Source organism: Staurois parvus, unplaced genomic scaffold (genome assembly GCF_062004578.1).
Source record: "Staurois parvus isolate SC_StPar_1 unplaced genomic scaffold, SC_StPar_1.0 ptg000388l, whole genome shotgun sequence".
NCBI lineage: Eukaryota > Metazoa > Chordata > Amphibia > Anura > Ranidae > Staurois > Staurois parvus.
This window is the reverse complement of record NW_028318184.1, coordinates 2,116,944-2,136,497: the sequence shown is the minus strand read 5'-3', so window position 1 is coordinate 2,136,497 and position 19,554 is coordinate 2,116,944. Positions and strand designations below refer to the sequence as shown.

The 19,554-nt window shown below is 42.2% G+C and overlaps 1 protein-coding gene across 1 annotated transcript in view; it reads right to left on the bottom strand.

Annotated features, from left to right (window-relative positions):
* The window catches only part of LOC149455785 (24-hydroxycholesterol 7-alpha-hydroxylase-like), a 116,825-nt gene that overhangs the window by 46,511 nt on the left and 50,760 nt on the right, over positions 1-19,554 (bottom strand). The window contains exons 6-8 of the mRNA XM_089685902.1: positions 17,150-17,245; positions 14,284-14,374; positions 1,963-2,096 (exon numbers count right to left, since the gene is read on the bottom strand). Of these exons, the coding sequence (XP_089542028.1) occupies positions 1,963-2,096; positions 14,284-14,374; positions 17,150-17,245 (321 nt within the window). The remainder of the gene's footprint in view (positions 1-1,962; positions 2,097-14,283; positions 14,375-17,149; positions 17,246-19,554) is intronic.

The following is a 19,554-nucleotide window of genomic DNA, read 5'->3' as shown; positions in this document are numbered from 1 at the left end:
AAAGAAATACTGTAAAAACTTTAGACATTCATTTGCTGTACTTGTAATGTATTCTGCCGATTTAAACTAATTCAGTTGGACTTTAAAGAAACAAAAAGAAGAGAAAACCTAAGCCCACCTGCGCCATTTGCTTGGCACCTTTTATCGCCTAAAAACCTTTAGTACAGAAGTTTGAGCACCAGAGTACATCATGTGTACTGTCATAGGGGTGGGTAGGCAGTCCCATTCTGATAGCAATAAAGTAAAAATAACATGAAACATTAAAGCTTAATAAAATAAAGAATTTGAAGGAAAAAAAAAGACCCTACCTAAAAGCTTGAAAATTAAGGCACCAGCCTTACACACATATGAAGCAAACATGTGAGTATGTTGCACATAAGCAACGTTTGTGCAACATATATTTGGTATCGCTCTCGCATGCTAGAATGAGAGAAGTAATTCTAGCACCATCATTTACTGTTAACTCAAAATTCATAGCTGTAAAGGCCTTTAAATCACCGCCTATGGACAATTCTGGGTAGTGTAACCTGTCCCCGCTTCATAGATGTCTGCAATTATGAGGTTTGCCATATTTGGTATCTGCTTGCATACATTTGTTCTGTGCAAATAAGGGTAAAAAGTAAATGTTATTAGGCTACTTCTTTTTCCAAAGGCTTCCTTTGTGTGAAATACATGGTGTTCCTGCCAGTCACTCCCTGCTCTTCTATTTCAAACTGACCACACTAGGCAGAAGAACACAGATATCCCACAATGGTCAGTTTTATGGCTATGCTAGGAGCACAGAATGCCTGTCCTTTAATAATCAGACTTGTGATGCACAGCTCCTCACTGGGAAGATCAGTGTACTGCTGTTCCTCTGGCTCCTGCTGACACATCCCCCTTTTAGTCAACACCCCCTACTCTCTAAGCCCCTTATGCAGCTGAGAACAGATGGCATGCTGCAGCGCACAGTGCACAGAAGTTGGCAACGGTCTTCAGAATCAATAGCTAAAGACCTCTAAACTTCGTGTGGCCTTCAGATTAGCACAACAACAGAGAGCTTCATGTGTGTGTAGAGAGCTTCATGGAATGGGTTTCCATGGCCGAGCAGCTGCATCCAAGCCTTACATCACCAAGTACAATGCAAAGCGTCGGATGCAATGGTGTAAAGCACGCCATCACTGGACTCTAGAGCAGTGGAGGCGTGTTATCTGGAGTGACGAATCATGCTTCTCTGTCTGGCAATCCAATGGACATTTGACCTGGGTTTGGCGGTTGCCAGGAGAACAGTACTTGCCTGACTGCATTGTGTCAAGTGTAAAGTTTGGTGGAGGGGGATTATGGTGTGGGGTTGTTTTTCAGGGGTTGGGCTTGGCCCCTTTGTTCCAGTGAAGGGAACTCTTAAGGAGTCAGCATACCAGACACTTTGGACAATTTCATGCTTCCAACTTTTAGGGAACCGTTTGGGGATGGCCCCTTCCTGTTCCAATATGACTGAGTACCAGTGCACAAAGCAAGGTCCAAAAAGACATGGATGAGCGAGGTTGGGGTTGAAGAACTTGACTGGCCTGCACAAAGTCCTGAACTCAACCCGAAAGAACACCCTTGGGATGAATAAGAGCGGAGACTGCGAGCCAGACCCTCTCATCCGACATCAATGCCTGACCTCACAAATACGTTTCTGGAAGAATGGTCAAACCTTTGCATAGACACACTCCTAAACATTGTGTACAGCCTTCCCAGAAGAATGGAAACTGCTATAGCTGCAAAGGGTGGGCCAACTCAATATTGAACCAGACGGACTAAGACTGGGATGCCATTAAAGTACATGTGTGTGTAAAGGCAGGCGTCCCAATACTTTTGGCAATGTAGTGTACTTTAATTTTTGCAATTCCATCTTCTACTAGAGTAGGAAGGTATGAATAAAACAATAATTTCAGATTGGTTAATACACTTTGCAGAATGTTTGGAATAAATACCTACATAAACTTTCAATGGTTTTACCACTTTCCTGGTAATAACTCCTGGGGACCTCAGCCTTATGGCCTCCAGGACACAGGACTTCACATATGGGACTTTCTTCAGATCAACTGCAGTAATACTCAAATGATGCTGACCTGGCCAAAGAGAGACCCAAACATTAAAGTGAGCCATTTGCTCCATCAAATAAGAAATGCAATACATTTTTGTATAAAGTTTACTCATCAGGAACAGGACATAAATGAGCAGAGGGCTTTTGTGTGTAAATCAATTCAAAGGGCAATAGCGCATGCCAAATGAATAGACCTATAGTAATCACGTTTCCTGAGCAGCACTGTTGATTGATGCATTCTGCAGGGGGAGTTTTGGAATGATGGAGACCTAATCTCCTGTGTGACAGCAATGGTCCCCTTCTCCAGCAAGCTGCCAGCAAAAGATATTTTAACCCTTGGTGCAACAATTAGTATGTAACAAAAGAAAAAAAAAATCTGCAACTATAATGTGTCCCAGAATAAAGTGCTAAGTAGTTCAAGTGTATGCCGATTGTAGTTAGGATAGATTGGGATAAAACCCCAGTTAGTTTATTATTTAGATAATAAGTGAATCTGAGATTGAAGCACCGCCCCATGAATTAATAGTCCACATACAAATATATTTTTTCCAATATAAAGTCAGAGGGAAGATACACAAGAAAGCCATCTTCTTTTGGGGGGTAAAACTTGCCCCCTTTATCAGAACTAAAGAATGTGAAGTACAAATGGCAACCACCCAACCTATAACTTTGCAGCAAGGAGCACATGGAAGGGCGACACATGTCAAAAAACAAACAAAAATTCCCCGATCACTTACCAGCCAGCCTGCAACCCAAATTAACCCTATCTAACAGTTCATGTTAAAACAAGGGGTTTTGTGTGCACACATTTATAAATATATACGTGAGCTGCAGAGGCCACGTCAAAGCACTCCAGTGTACTGCAGTCCTAATTCTATAACATTCTGAGAATCTCCAGAGTTGAAGCACATACACTCTCAGGCCACTATATTAGGTACACCTGTTCAATTGCCTGGTAACACAAATTGCTAATCAGCCAATCACATGGCAGCAACTCAATGCATTTAGGCATCTAGACGTGGTGAAGACGACTTGCTGAAGTTCAAACCAAGCATCAGAATGGGAAAGGAAGGGAATTTAAGTGACTTTGAACCTGGCATGGCTGTTGGTGCCAGATGGCTGGTCCAAATATTTCAAAAACTGCTCATCTACTGGTATTGTCACACACAGCCATCTCTAAGGTTTACAGAGAATGGTCTGATAAATAAAAAATATCCAGTGGGCGGCAGCTGTGTGGACAAAAATGCATTGTTGGTGTCAGAGATCAGAGGAGAATGGGCAGACTGGTTCAAAATGATAGAAAGGCAACAGTAACTAAAAAAAAAACACTCATTACAACCAAGGTATGCAGAATGCCATCTCTGAATGCACAACACATCGAACCTTGAAGCAAATGGGCTACAGCAGCAGTACACCACACCGGGTGCCACTCCTGTCAGTTAAGAACAGGAAACGGAGGCTACAGTCTCATAAAAACTGGACAATAGAAGATTTGAAAAACGTTGCCTGGTCTAATGAGTCTCAATTTCAGCGGCATTCAGATGGTAGGGTCAGAATTTGGTGTAAACAACATGAAAGCATGGATCCATCCTGCCTTGTATCAATGGTTCAGGCTGCTGGTGGTGGTGTAATGGTAAGGGGGATATTTTCTTGGCACACTTTGGGCCCCTTAGTACCAACTGAGCATCATTTAAATGCCGTGGGCTACCTGAGAGTTGTTGCTGACCATGTCCATCCCTCTATGACTAGTGTACCCATCTTCTGATGGCTACTTCCAGCAGGATAATGCACCATGTCACAAAGATCAAATCATCTCCAACTGGTTTGTTGAACATGGCAATGATTTCACTGTACTCCAATGGCCTCCACAGTCACCAGATCTCAATCCAAAGAGAGCACCTTTGGGATGTGGTGGAACGGGAGATTCGCATCATGGATGTGCAGCCGACAAATCTGCAGCAACTGCGTGATGCTATCATGTCAATATGGACCAAAATCGAAGAGGAATATTTCCAACACCTTGTTGAATCTATGCCATGAAGAAATAAAGCAGTTCTGAAGGGAAAAGGAGGTCCAACCCAGTACTAGCAAGGTGTAACTAATAAAGTAGCAGGTGAGTGTATATAATCATGGATAGATTGGGGGCAAGTATGCCTGGAGTGAGCACACAGCTCCTTAAAAAGGTATAGAGATGTACTGGACACCCAACAATAGCACAATGGCAGCGAAGGTATCCAGTGCATCCCCTGCCAGCCTGCAACAGACCGAATTACCCGAACAGTTCACGTTAAAACAAGGAGTTTAGTTTGCACATATTTGCAAATAGAGGCCATGTCAGGGCACCCCAGTGTACTGCAGTCCTAATGTGAATCAGTGTATACAGACTTAAATGGGGATTCAAAGTGTAGCTTTCACTGGTGGGCCCCTTTAACCTCTTCATGCCGGCCACACACAAATGTGCGGCCTCCCGACGTCTGGGCCTAGACGCCAAGCGGCCACACATTTGCGTTCTATTAAAAAAAAAACGTGCTGAGAGCGCGCGCCCTACGCGCTCCCAGCATACATGTCTGGTACTCACGGAAAGGTCCCGGTCCACTCCTTCGATCGGGACCTTTCCCGATCATGTGACCATGATCGGGAAAGGTGCGGCCACAAGATCCCTAAACCCCGCCTATCCTGCCTGCCGGCTTCTGAAACTCTTAAAGGGCCAGGAGGCGCCGGTGTGAAGGGGTTAAGTCCCTCAGCAAGTTGTTTTCTCAGCTGCAAATTGTTTCTCTCCCTGCCTGATGGACAATTCAGGGAGAGAGGACACAGAGAACTCCAACTGGCTGCCACTGCAGGCTTGATAGGCCTGCACCTAACAATGGGGCAGGAGAATCCCTGATTGGCTTTCTTTTGGTTAGGAAGTTAGCCCTGTGCACCTCAACCACTCTCAGATTTCTACAGCATAATAGCTAATCATTCTGTAGTCCAAGATAAGAAATAGGAGGGCTAAATAGACTCTGTGAGATAACACAGGAAATGTGCCCAGGGCACGGGACAGCTAAATGCTTTCAATGGTATACTAAACAGACCAAAGGGGGGCAAATCAGAGCAGTTTGTTTTAGGGTTTACATACACTTTAAGCAAGCTGCTGCTGTTAAAACGATTTTATACCCAAAGAAAAAAGTGGAATATATTGCAGTGTACCAATCCCAAAATATTGTGGCTGCATTAAATTTCTTTTTTTAGTTTTTTTCCCCCCATTATTTTAACCTGTTGATCTGGCCAGTAACACACCTCCTGTCTTGGGGTTTCTCCACTCTTGTTGGAGAACCAATGGAGCCACCCTTAGACAATATCAACCCAGGGAGAGGGCAATGTTAGATATGCAGATTTAGATGAACTTAATCAATTAAAGCTGAATTCCGCAGAAGCCAGAGAAATAAGCTTCGGAAACCATTAATTAAGACATAGCTAGGGCTATGCATAGCGAACAGCGCTCTTCTTACTGTTCTTATGATAGGATAATATTTTTGCAATATTTTTGGCAATATTTGCCATTCATCTTTCATTAGTGATGTGTCCAAGAATTTACATAATTTAAAAGGTTAAAAAATAACTGGCGTTCCATGATGAAAGGCCATCTAAATTCCATGGAACACATGCACAAATATTTTCCTAACAGCATCAAGCCTTTTTTTGGCAGGGCAGGTATTCTTCTCATTCGAAATAGCACAATTGTTCTGTCCTACAAATAGGCGCAAATCCTCCGTGATAAAGGGGAATCTCAAAGCCATGATTAACATTCCATAAGGACAAATTAACCTTCCATCCAAACACAGAGACGGGAAGGTCCACCACAGTCAACCACCACCATCTAGTGGTCACGATTACATTTCACATTCATCCAGCAGGAGAATACAGAATACTCAAATGGCAGAGTCCTTGCTACTGCAAGAGAGCCGACACCACATATCTCAAAGTCCAAAGAACTGCAGTTTTCAGACCTTCCCCAGGCCCAACATATGTAGCAAATATCCAAAATAACGATTTTAAGTAGTTCTCTTGCTTGACAGTATGTTTAACCACTTCCTGTCTGGACACTTTTACCCCCTTCCTGTCCAGGGCAATTTTCAGCAGTCATGCAACACTGTACCCATATGAATTTTTTACCATTTTTTGAGACAGATAAAACTTTATTTTGGTGGTATTTATTCACCGCTGGGATTTTTATTTTTTTTTGCTATGTAAAAGAAAAAGTCCAAAAATTTTGAAAAAAGTGTTTTTCTTATAAAATTTTGCAAATAAATAATATTTCATCATAAATCTTGGCCAGAATTTATTCTGTTATCTTTTCAGTAAAACAATAAGCCAAATTAGTTTGTAGCCAAAAATTATCATTTTTAAACATTTTTTTTTACATTTTGTATTTTTTTTTTATATTATTATTTATTTATTTTTTTAACATACTGTCACCCTAGCAGTACATGGTGATGAAGATTTTTTTTTTTTTTTTTTTTTTACACATTGCTTTTACACCCATAAAGGCTGTAAAAGCAATAATTTCTCTTTCTCTCTGTCTGCATTCTTGCAGCCATTAAGAACTACTGAGTGAGCTGTGATTGGTCACAGCTTGTCACATGGTACAAGGCTGCTGTGAATAGCCTTGTACCATGTGACCTCTGTAATCATTCACAGATTTCACACGTAGTAAGCAATGATGTCACAAGTGACATCTTGCTTACTACTTTGCATGTGATCACTGATGGGCCAATCAGCGATCACATGATCGGGACCTCGTACAGAGGTCCGTTCCAACTATCGGTGTTTCACTGTGTCAGGAGGACACAGCGGGCACTGGATCGGGGTGCTGCGCACTCCCAGGGAGCGTGCACAAGCAGGGTGCGGGGAGGCCATTTATAAACAGACACCCGACCCTGCAGTGCCACCGTCCAGCCGTTTATATACAACGGCCAGATGGGAGGTGGTTAATAAGTTAAAGTAATATTAAACCCAAATGCAAACATTTCCTATTGTGTTCATATTGCAGTTCATATTGTAGTGTACCAATTCTTAGACGGCTACATTAGTTTTCTTGTTAGGGCTTTCTTCTATTTTCATCTGGTGACCCAGCCATCAAGTCTGTTATTTCTCAGAAGCTGAAGCTCTCCAATAGAATGTATCAGTTTGCATGGATGAGATGAACCATTTAACACGGACAGGAGTGATTAACATGCCCAACTTTTATTTATTCATGTAAACCCTTTATCTCAAAAGAAAACAAAAAAACTGTTTGCTGTAACGATTTATAAGGTTCCATGCACACTGGGTGTTTTACGAACGCTGGTAGTGTTAGCTGAGTAAAGTCGCAGTAAAAACGTGAGTTTTTCAGTATTTTTGCAGTAGCGTTAGCCGCATTTGCGTTTTTTTTTTTTTTACACACAAAGAAAAATCAATAAACTTTCTGCTCAAAAAATGCTGGTTTGCCACGTTATACCATGTTTACCAGCATAACAGCGGTTTTACAGCTAAAAAAACTCCTCTAGAAACCCACTAGTTCTGGGTTTGTTTTCCAACCAAAAAACGATGATTACGGTCTATGTGTGTATGGACACATGGGATAACATGCTGGGGTGTGTACTGGCTGTAGAAAAAACATCTAAAGCCAAAAACAGCTGCTGTAAAAATGCCCCGGGGTGCATGAAGACTAATGTGTGAGCTGGAGTTTGGCTTCAGTTTGTTTAGTGTATTTAAATTTTCTAACACAAGTAACACTCCTCTGTCCCTGACTGTTCTGTGCTCATTCATTCAGAGTGGTGTCTCACTAATTCAGGAGGTGTGTTAATGGCCAGATCAACAGGTGAAAACAAAAGGGGAAAAAGCCAAAGAAAAGAAAACTAATATGCCCCCCCCCCAGAGGAGAGTTGCCAACCATTTCTGCAGTCCTTGAAATTTCCACTCGCCCACGAGTGGAAATAAGGTGGGGGCGGCGAGCAGTGCCAGGACTAGGGGGGTGTGGGAGGGGTGGTGGTGGGGGCAGTGACGAGCAGCAATCTCCTGTATGCTTTCAATGAAGCAGCTGGAAGCTGCAGAAGGGAGAGGAGGAGAAGTGGCTTCCAGCTGCTTCTTTGAAAGCCATTCAGGAGATCGTTGCTTGTCACCGCTGCCCCCACCGCTGCACAGAACATACCTGATCATTCCGTTTTCTTTTTGCCCCCTCTTCCCCCCACCACCCGCTGTGTTCTTCTCATTGCCCGGCCCCTCCCTCCATCCTCCACACCAATAGAAGAAGATGGGAGAGAGGCTGGATCTGCTCTGCCTCCCCCGTGCACACTCCAATCTGTGCAGCTTCAGAGGAGGTGTGAGTGGGAAACTGAGAGCCGACAGCTCTGATGTTTCTGACTGAGTCATGGTAAGTCCACCCCTCCCTTCCTTTCATCCACCCCTCCCTCCCTTCCTTCCTTGCACCCACCCACCCCTTCTTTCAACCCCTTCTTTCCTTCCTTCCACCCACCCCTTCCTTCCACCCACCCCTACCTTCCTTTCACCCACGCCTCCTTTCCTTCCTATCTTCCATCCACCCCTCCCTTCCTTCCATCCACACCTTCCTTCCTTCCACCCACCCTTCCTTCCTTCCAAAACCGAAGTACCCAGAGGAAATCAACGCAGGCACAGGGAGAACATGTAAACTCCAGGCAGATAGTGCAGAGGTTGGGATTCAAACTGATGATCCTAGTGCTGCCAGGTATAAGTGATAACCAAGAAAAGTAGCACTGAGAGAGATATGTAGGTTGCCACTGGGGACTTCCTTCAGACAATACTAGTTAACTAGCTGTTTCTTTCAGTTACTCAGGTAGAGTTGAAACCTCTGAATGGCATAATAGTCAGTCAGCTGGCTCATTTTCATAAGGAGAGCTCAGTAATGTCAGACTATGTATTCCATAGAGAGGTTTCTTTTAAAGCTGAACTCCGGGATAAGAAAATATTGTCTAAATACAAGATTAATGTGAATTATTGGTGTACTTTGTATATTTCTTCCAGATCTGTGAAGTAATTCAGTGTGACACTTTTCCTCAGTACATGAGCTTCATGTAATAAAGACCGATCACTGCTGATCCCTTCCTATGTGCAGGGTGACTGGTCTTGTCTCGGCGCCTCCTATCATTTTCTGCAGGCAGCCTGTATTGGGTGGAGCCTGATGGGTCCCTCACAAAGCCATGGTCTCTGCTCTGGCTATGTACAACACAATGACGATGTCACCACTACTTTTACAAGGTAATATCTTGGTTTGTAAAAGCACTTTGCACACATAAAGTAGATCCTTTAAGGTTGTAAAGGAATTTAATATTTTGTAAGTGAAAATTTTTGTTTTTTGGAGTTGAGCTTTAAAATGCTGGCACTGCAGACAATAATACAGGGTTATCCAAAAAGATGGAGCAGATTTTAACTTTTTCTTTCAAACAAACTGTAAGGGATATATGCACATTCCACGAATCACTGGATAGAGGAAGGTCAAAGTTAAAAGCCCTCCTAGAAGTTCCATTCAATGCCACACATCGGAGCCGTTTCTTGTTTATAGGAAAATGGTGATGCCACACGAAAGATCGTTTTGTGTGCTGTAGTTTGCGAAGTGTTCAAGTGCAGCATGAATTCCGCCGCCGGTTCAGCAAACAGCTGTCTCGTTATAAGCAAATTTACCAGTGGCATGAAAAAAAAAATTAGCTGAAATGGTTGCATATGCAAAAGAAAAAGCACTGGTCATCTTCACACATCAGATGAAAATGTTGAATGTATCCAAGGTGCATTTGAAGGGTGCCCTAGGAAATCCACAGCACATGCATACGTTGAACTTGGAATACCTCAGACGGTATGCCGTGTTCTGGTCTGCATATGAAGCCGTACAAGTTGCAGTTACTGCATGTATTGAATCCTGGAGACCAAAATTGAGATCTGAGACATAGAATTGTTGAAGCTGTCAGATCATTAATTAGGAAGCAGTTGATTGGAGAGTTGCAAAAAATGGTCTACTGTTTTGATGTTTGTCGCACAACACATGGTGCTCATGTTGAGTGCATACAACCTCAAGGATGATACATTTTGAAGCTTCCTCTGTCCAGTGATGTGCGGAATGTTCTTCTATCTCTTTCAGTTTTTTTTAAATAAAGTGTTGAAATCTGCTACACCTAATTAAATAACCCTGTATAAGCAGCGAGGGAAGAACATGCTCATCATCAGATATATGTACCTTTTATAAAAGCATGTGGTAAAAACAAGTAGGAACTCAAAATCAATCAAAGAGGTGGACAGGCTGGAAATGTTAAGCCACCTACCCTGAGCTTTAATGCTGCTTCAGGGTAAGAAACTTGGTGGTTGCAGCACCAAGTATGCCTTTCATTTCTGGCATTGTATCTTAGCATGGGTGGTACCTTTATCACCAGCACATACACAGTGTGGATAAATACAGTACATTTTCCTAGCATCTAGAGCTGCTTCCTAATACCTAGATATTTACCTCCATTAGTCCTGCAGAAGATTTACTAAATTATAAAGGTCAGATTCTACTGCATTGCATTGTACTGTAAATCTAATTTTCTTACAAGATGGGAGAGCTTAGAGATAGTCTCATCAGAAAGCTGGTGGATCCTTGAGCAAGCTGCATTGCCTGCAGTAGAAAATACACTGATCAGCCATAACTTTATGACCACCCACCTAATATTGAGTAGGTCCCCCCTTTGCCTCCAAAACAGCCCTGACCTATTAAGGCATGAACTCTACTAGACCTCTGAAGGTATGCTGTGGTATCTGGCACCAAGCAATCAGTAGCAGATCCTTTAAGTCCCATAAGTTGCCAGGTGGGACCTCCATGAATCAGACTTGTTTTTCCAGCACATCCCACATATGCTTGGATCTGGAGAATTGCGAAGCCAGGTCAACACCTCAAACTCCTTATTTGTGTTCCTCAAACAATTCTTGAACTGTTTTTACAGTGTGGCAGGGCACATTATCCTTCTGAAAGAGGCCACTGCCATCAGGGAATACTGTTTTCATGGAGGGTGTACTTGGTCAGCAACAATGTTCAGGTAGGTGGTACATGTAAAATAGCATTCACATGAATGGCAGGACTCAAGGTTTCCCAGCAGAATATTGCCCAAAGCATCACACTGCATCTTCTGACTGCCTTCTTTCCATACTGCATCCTGGTGCCATCTCTTCCCCAGGTAAGTGACACACATGTACCCGACCATCCAAATGATGTAAGAAACATGATTTATCAGACAAAGCCACCTTCTTCTGGTGCTCCTTGGTCCAGTCCTGATTATCATGTGCCACTGTAGGAACTTTTGGCTGTGGGCACAGGTCAGCATGGGTACCCTGACTGGTCTGCAGCTATGCAGCCCCATACACAACACACTGAGTTGCCCATTTTTTCTGCTTTCAACACATCAACTTCATGGACATGTTTACTTGCTGCTTAATATATTCCACAACTTTTAAATGCCATTGTAAGGAGATCAATGTTATTCACTTAACCTGTGAGTGATAATAACATTATGGCTGACCAGCTTATAGCAACTAGTCAAGTGTTGGCTTCCTGCAGACGAAAGATTGAATTGGGTTGTAATTGGTAAGAATTTGGGTGCCAAAATACATCCCTTTATATATATTAGATCATTGGTGTCAGGGTATAGGGTGTCTCAGCTGTGTCCCCTGACATGACCCATGGGTCGCATGTAATGTCCAGTATATGCAATGCTAGGGACAACTTTCAAAGACTGTAGACATATTACAGGAAATGACTGACTGTGACTGTGGATATGCTACAGGTATGAGTTGATAATGGAGACATGCTGCAGAAAACAGGGAGAGACTGGAGATACGTTACATGAGGCTAGTAGAGATTACCTCTATTATTCCTTTACAAAGCAAAGTTCCCACTGCCACTACTGACTGCTGAGGTCTGAGGACTGTGTGAACCATACCAAAGAGCCCCATGTGGCTTTTGAACATCAGGGTGATACTTGTAGCTGTTGGGTAACACATAGCACTAGTTGGGATACCCTTGTCTAAGGGTTCCCGATTAAAAATTGGATTGGGAAATGATTATAAGCTGTTGGGTGCTCATAAAACGCAGCAGATACCTCCTATCTGCTGAATCTTGAGGAATCACAGATTGGCTTTCTCATCTGATTGATTTTACTCTTCAGAGATCAGGCCAGTGCCATGAGATTCATCCCCATCAATAAACATACAAGGATGCTCAGTACAAGTGTACATGTTTATCTGCCAACAAAGAACAAAACTGTTAGGACCACCTAAGCGAGCTAGCTAGGGGCTCAAAGCAGCAAATGCCATACCAAAACTTACTCCCACAAACTGCTGCACTGCTGTACAATAACTAAATTCCTGGAAATACTGGGAATGAACCCGTATAAAAATACTTTAACACATAATATCATTTAAAAACCAATACATGTCCAATTTTATAAATCATATAAAGATCAAATGAACAATTTGGCACACAATAGTAAGGTAAAGCGGAACTTTGCTCAAAAGGGGAAATTCCACTTTTCTGCCTCCTCCTCCCTCCCCTCCCACTGGTGGAGACATTTTTTGAGGGGGGGAATAGGTACTTAGTTTACATGGGTACCCGCTACCATTTCCGGTCGGGGCAGAAGGGGCTCCCTCTCTCTTTGCCCGCAGTCTTCTGGGACATACACAGTGGGAAGCCAGCTATGAAGCTGCAAGGATTCCAAAGTAACCATGCCGGAGCTGGGGACCTTTAGACCAGCAAAGAACTGGCCTGGGTGAGAGCGGTGCTAGATCCCTGGATAAGTGTCCTTTTATTAAAACTCAGCAAGTACAGTATTTGTAACTGTTGACTATTAATTTTTTTGGGGGGGTTGGACTACATGAATATCAATTATAGAACAGGGAAAAAGCTATAGGACAAGGGTATAAGAAGAGAAGGTGAATGCCATCACCAGGAGGAAGTATTATTAGAGGAAAATGCTCCACACATTTTGAAGCTGGAACGACACTTTATTGGGATATTGAAATAACAATCTTACAAAGATGGATCTGATGTGGGATTTCATGTCTTATGGTACCTATAAGTACCTTAAAAGAAACTCTAAACCCAAGAAATGTAGCTTACCAGTCTTTAGACATAATGGCAATTGCATTTGTTTTCTTTTCTTTAGGCTAAGTAAAATTTGTAAAAGTAAAGAAAATGCCTGTTGATCCCAATAAAAATCCAGTGTCCTTGTGCCTGGTGTCCTAGTGTCCTTGTGTACTGAACTGAATTCTCAAAACAACATTATCTGCCTTCTGAGATATCCTCTGAACTACACAACCCCCTCCCTTTAATAAAGATAAGTGTAGGTTTCTCTACCCTAAATCAGAGGAGCAATCTACGGTGATAACACCTTTCCTGATAGAAGATATATGGAGAGCATTGTCACCCTAGGACACGAAGTGTGTTACTGCGGTAACAATAAACAAACAGAGGGCGCACCGGCCTACTGTATTATCCTTAAAAATAGGGAATTTATTGTAAAAAGGTAAGTATTATACTCACAATGTCATAAAAGGTGCAAATACTTCTCTTTTGGTATGGCACAAACAATCCGCAAAGTATCACTGTGTACAGAAACGATGGAACATCAGGCTAACGCATTTTGAGGACTTATCAGAGCCTATCGAGGAAGAGGATAAGTCCTCGAAACGTGTCAGCCTCTAGATGTTCCATTGTTTCTGTACACTGTGATACTTTGCAGATTGTTCGTGCTGTACCAAAAGAGATGTATTTGCACCTTTTATGACATTGTGTAATACTTACTTTTTTACAATAAATTCACTATTTGAAAGGATAATGCACTAGGCCAGAGCGCTCCCTGTTTGTTTATCCTTACTGCAGTGTTCCTAGACCTCCCCAGTCTTGTGAGGGCAGCAAGGCAAGTGCACCCCATGATGGCCAAGTGTCTGACCTTAGCCCATTAACGCCCCTGGGCCCACTCCCCAAGCGCAGGAAGATTGAAGTGTCCTATTTCTTAGGAAGTGTGTTACTGGCAGGATCACCAGGGGAAATAAAGTATAAAAAAAGCCTGAACAGAAAACCACTGTAGCCCGCAGTGGTAAGCTGCAGTTTATGGAGTTTCTGGTTTTAGGTTTAGATATACTTTAATAATACCTGGTGACTTCACATTTGTAGACATTTGAAACATAGTTACCTCTTTCACCAAAGACAGAAGTAATTTCACTTATGACCTTCTTGTAAATCTCTGGATCCGAAATGATAAAAGCAAGCGTCCAAAATGAAACCTAAAATAAATAGATGATGAAGACATTAATGAATTGCTGGTATTCTGAAAAGTCTTCCAATCATATTACACACATTACACCTGAAGCTATATACTAATTTATCTGAGAAACACGCATCGCTTATTGTCCATAGCAGCCAATCAGAATCTTCTTGTCATTGCTCTGCAGAAGGGAAAATCTGCTTGCTACAGTCAATACAACCTGATATAATGAACAATAAGGCATTTTCAGACAATTGGCTTCACTTATAAAAGGGTCTTCAAGAAGAACTGTCTGCGGTTAGTATTGCCTAGGTCTGTAATCTCCTGTAGCATCCAATCAGAATACTCTGGTGGAATAAAAGTGAATGAATGAAAGCTCTTCAGACTCTGTAATAAATAAAACTCTGTATATCTGATGAAATGGAAGGTCGCACACCAATGATGTCACTGGATAAAACTTTATTCAGCCACAACTGTCTAGCAGCAACAGTCCCTGCCCAGAGACCTCCTTCTGATAAGGTGGGCTTAACCACATGTCTACCAAAGTACATTTACAAACGGCATGGTAGACAACCAGTTGAATCAAGATTAGTACTGGTTTTAAGATCCAGCGAAGGGCTTTATGATAAAAGTAATTTTGATCACTTTTATGGGGTTCTCAAAGTGCACCTCCCCTTTCACAGAAACAGCACTCATGGAGGTTCCTAGGCTCTTCTGTTCCTCTAGATACCCCAGGAGCATGGGAAAAGAAGGAACTTCGGGAACTTACATCCCTTGATCTTTCCTGCAACAAATGGCCCTGGATATAATATTGTGTTTGTTTACACTAAAATTCATTTTTGTGCATTCTTTCTTGTAAATATGCATTTGATATATAGCTGTGCAAATTATTGTGCAACATAAAAAAATTGCAACTACTACTATTTTCTTTTCCAAAGTTTCTGCTTTCAGAAAATATATACGGTACTTTTGAAAGGTTTACAGTAATTTCTAGCAAAAAATGACCTAGTTGGCAAATCAGTCTCTATGAATAAGCCCGTCCGGGTGAAATGTGTCAGAATGCAGTTGGACTATCTCTCTGGTTAAATCTGGTGCTCCGCTAGAGATATTTCCTCCTAATTCCTGTGCTGCTGACAACAGTTTTACCAGACAGGAAGTTATAGAAAAGACTACAAATAAGGTGACCGGGGTTTATAGCCATCCTCTACTCTGCTAAGACATTTTTTTTTTTTATTATTATTATTATTATTTCTGTTTGTGTTTTTTGAGAGTTCCCCTCATTTTTGTCTGCTAAAACATTGTCGGCAGGACGGGAAATTAGGGAAATATCTATCTACTAGATTGTAAGCTCCAAGGAGCAGGGCCCTCGAACCCCTCTTGTATTGAATTGTATTGTTACTGTGATGTCTCGTGTACTGCCTCCCACCATAATGTAAAGCGCTGAGCAAACTGTCGGCGCTATATAAATCCTGTATAATAATAATAATATTGGAGCTCCCAACAGCAGTAAAAATTAGACAGGGGATCTAATCCTGTCCCTCTCTAGTAAAGATTTGCTATGTAGTAAAGATCTAGATTTGATACGTACACCTCAGCAGTGCGCTGAATAATGTACATTTTACTTTGAATTCCCTGAAGTGTACTTCACATGGCTAAGCATTCCTCTGTCTTCCTCTGTCACTGTGGAACCTAAGGGGTTAATGCTCTACATTGTGTAAAAAGAAGGTTTGTTCCTGTCTTCTCTGATCCTCCCCTTCTTCAACAGTGCCCAATCCTTCTGCTGATAGAACAAAGCCTTGGGGGCAAGCTGCACGTGCTTTGTTGGGTGTGTATTGCTAGAGTTTGTTATTTCTTGAGAGGGTGCATGTGATCAGCACAGGGCCAATCCGAACTGTCCAGACAGAGGATCAGAGGTACTGTAGCCTCATAAGACAATCAGGGGAGAATGAAAACTCCTACAAGCTTTAACCAGTGTTCTGCTGGACATGGATAGAAGTCACATGACTGCTCTAACTGCTGATAACAAAAGGTATTTAGAAGTTTATATTTACTAAAATAATTGCATTTCCATGTTCTGTGTACTGTGGGAAACCAGATTTAGTGAATGCAGGGTCCTGGGTTTAGTAACACTTTAATGCACAGCTGTCTCTGAATACTATTCTCATAAGAGTGAGATTTAGGGTATCACTACTGTGCTGCTCACTGTTCTCCTTCCTGGAGAGGAAGCTGTACTTGAGGATCTGCAATGCAAGGATCTCTCAGCTTCTGTTTGTTCATTCTTTGGATCTGTGATTTCTATACCTTTTACCTGCTGATTCTTAAAATGGCTCCAAAGGCTTAAAGTGGAACTGCACAGAGCAGGTAAGTGTAACATGTTTGTTATTTTAATAAAAAAAAACCAAAGGTTTAATGTTGCGTTAAGCTTTCCCCCACTAACTATAAAATAACTAGTCATTGGGAAAAGGGCAGCTTTGGCATTAGGATGCAGAGGCCTGCTCTTCTACCAAGATGGCCACCTCCGCAAAGAGACACAATGCAGAGCAAGGCATGGTAAGACAGTAATGGGGAAAGATCAGTTGCAGGGAGACAACAGGTAATACTGGTGACTAGTTCTTTGCACTCCACCTGCTTTCTTTTGGGCAAAACTTCCACAGAGCAGGTCCTCTTAAAGACTTATCTTTTTAGAAACAAATGTGAAAGACCACCACCACCCAAAGCTAAAACAAAGAAAAAAACAAATCCTCCTTCTCTACCATAGTACTTTGGCTGAGACAATTCATCTAGCTGCACTTACAGGGTTGGCATTGGCCTGTGATGCCCAGAGAAGTAAAAGACTGAAGTTATGTGCAGAATTTCCCCTGATTGTGTCCAGCAGATGATGCAGCAAGGTCTGTAAAACATAGAAAAATCATACGAACGTACTCATTAAAATGGTTCATCAGGGAAAAAAAAGTCAACACAGCTTTGAATCCTTCTGAGATGGTCTGCACCCATACCACTGACAGCTCTAATTTTATTCAACATTCTGAAGTAGAATTAGCTGCCTGCTATCACCATTTTTATAAAAATTATGTGTCAAAGAGCTCCGTGGACCCATTGGTAATAGCAGGGCAGGGCCAATGGCATTTAAAGGTCCACAGAACTGTGGTCTGAGCAATGACTTTCAATAACGGAGGAAGTAGCACAGACAAGCAGGTGATCAGGACTGGTGCAGACAAACAGGTAATAAACAGACTCCTAGTTTTAAACGGGTAAACAAGCAATGGTCGATAAATGTAGATTGCAGACAGATGGTATAGACAGGTACAAACAGAGATACATACAGCCCAACACACACGAGAAATCCAGAACATTGTAGACACGATGGAAGTCAAAAAGACCCTGCTTGATGAGGTACATGCCAGAAGCTCTGGCCTCATTTTGAAGACAACCAGGCTATGGTGTGAAAGCTGGTGCTTGGTCTAGCTGCAGTAGAGAAGAAGGTCCAATCAATGGCAGAAAAAAAATTAGCAATGCTAGTTATCCTCCAGGAGAGAGGAGAGAACTAGTCTCATGAGTTTTGTGAGCCAGATGCAGTTGTGAAATAACTAACAAAAGTGTAATCATTTGGATCAATATTTAATGTCCATTGATCACACTCTGATGTCATTGTGTACAACGAAGGACCATAGTTACATAGTTACGCAGTTATTCTGGTTGGAAAAAAAAGCAAAAGTCCATCCAAAATCAACCAAAAAAAAAAAAAGTTATAATCCTATACCCACAGTTGATCCAGAGGAAGGCAAAAAAACCCAGCAAAGCATGATACAATTTATCCTGCTGGGAACAAAATTCCTTCCTGATCCCCGAGTGGCAATCGGATATTCCTTGAATCAACTTTACCTATAAATGTTAGTATCCAGTTATATTCTGTGTATCTAAGAAAGAATCCAGGCTTTTTTTAAAAGCAATCTACTGAGCTGGCCAGAACCAACTCTTGAGGGAGTCTATTCCATATTTTCACAGCTCTTACTGTGAAGAAACCTTTCCGTGTTTGGAGATTCAATTTCTTTTTCTCCAGACGTAAAGATTGCCCCCTTGTCCTCTGTGATGACCTCAGGGTGCATAACTCTACACTATAGAACCAGCAGTCCTGCATTTTAGGTGAGACCGCCCAGGGCCTACACAGACTCTGGAGGTAATAGGAAAGTGCCAGCTGCTGGGGAAGCAAGGGATGAAGTAACTAAAACTGCTTTTTACCATAAAAAAAAAGACTATTTAACCTTTGCAGTGACAGGGGGACCCCGATGCAAGGGTAGTTTAAAATTGTCCCCAGAGTTCAACTTTAGGCTCTGCTGATCTCGAGCTGGTGCAGATATTCCACACTCACAAACCGACAGGAGCAACCACAGCTTTCGGTGCAGGTAGAAGGTATTTACTCTCCCAAAATATGAAATACTTGCACTGCCTGGAAATCAGCAAAGCCACAGAGTTTAAATAGGCAGCTGAAAAGGACAGTGGATCGTGGGTGCAATACCAGGCTCCTGCAGACATTGCTCTGTATGGACAGACAGTTCCCGAACTGTAGCCAATGTGAATGAACTATGAGCATGCTGACTGATACTACAAGTCCATCTGCCGGGGTGGCGGACAGCACTTGTAGTTTATTCACAGATTCCTGTGAATGAATGACGTGGATGTGCGGGTGCAGCCCTGCACAGCTGTGCCATTTTCAAAATGTGACAGTGGGTGCAGGGAGAAGAACACCTGCCTGATGTCACAGACAGGGGAGTGTTGGCGGCGGGAGGTGGGTGTATAAAAGCATATTACATATTATACCTTAAATATGGGTGTAACATGTACAAAGCTCCTAAAGGCGAACTTATCCTTTAATATACATTTTTTATTTCTTTAACCCCTTCCTGCCTGCAATGATTACATAACTATTCCCATGCTGATGCTCTATGTAGAGTTTACATTAATATACGTTCTTCCCAGAGAGGACCAGCAGCCGATACTGCTAGTTCTCAATTCCAGCTGACAAGGACAATGGATCATGTGATCAAATGCAGGCTGAAATCTCCATTGACAAAAATGGAAGTCTTCAGCCTGCAGATGAGCACTGCTATCTTCTAACTGCTGTGTTCAACTGTGGTGCCATCTGTTAATAGTGTAACTGTCAGAATCACTTTTACTTTTTAAAATAATCATTTATACTGG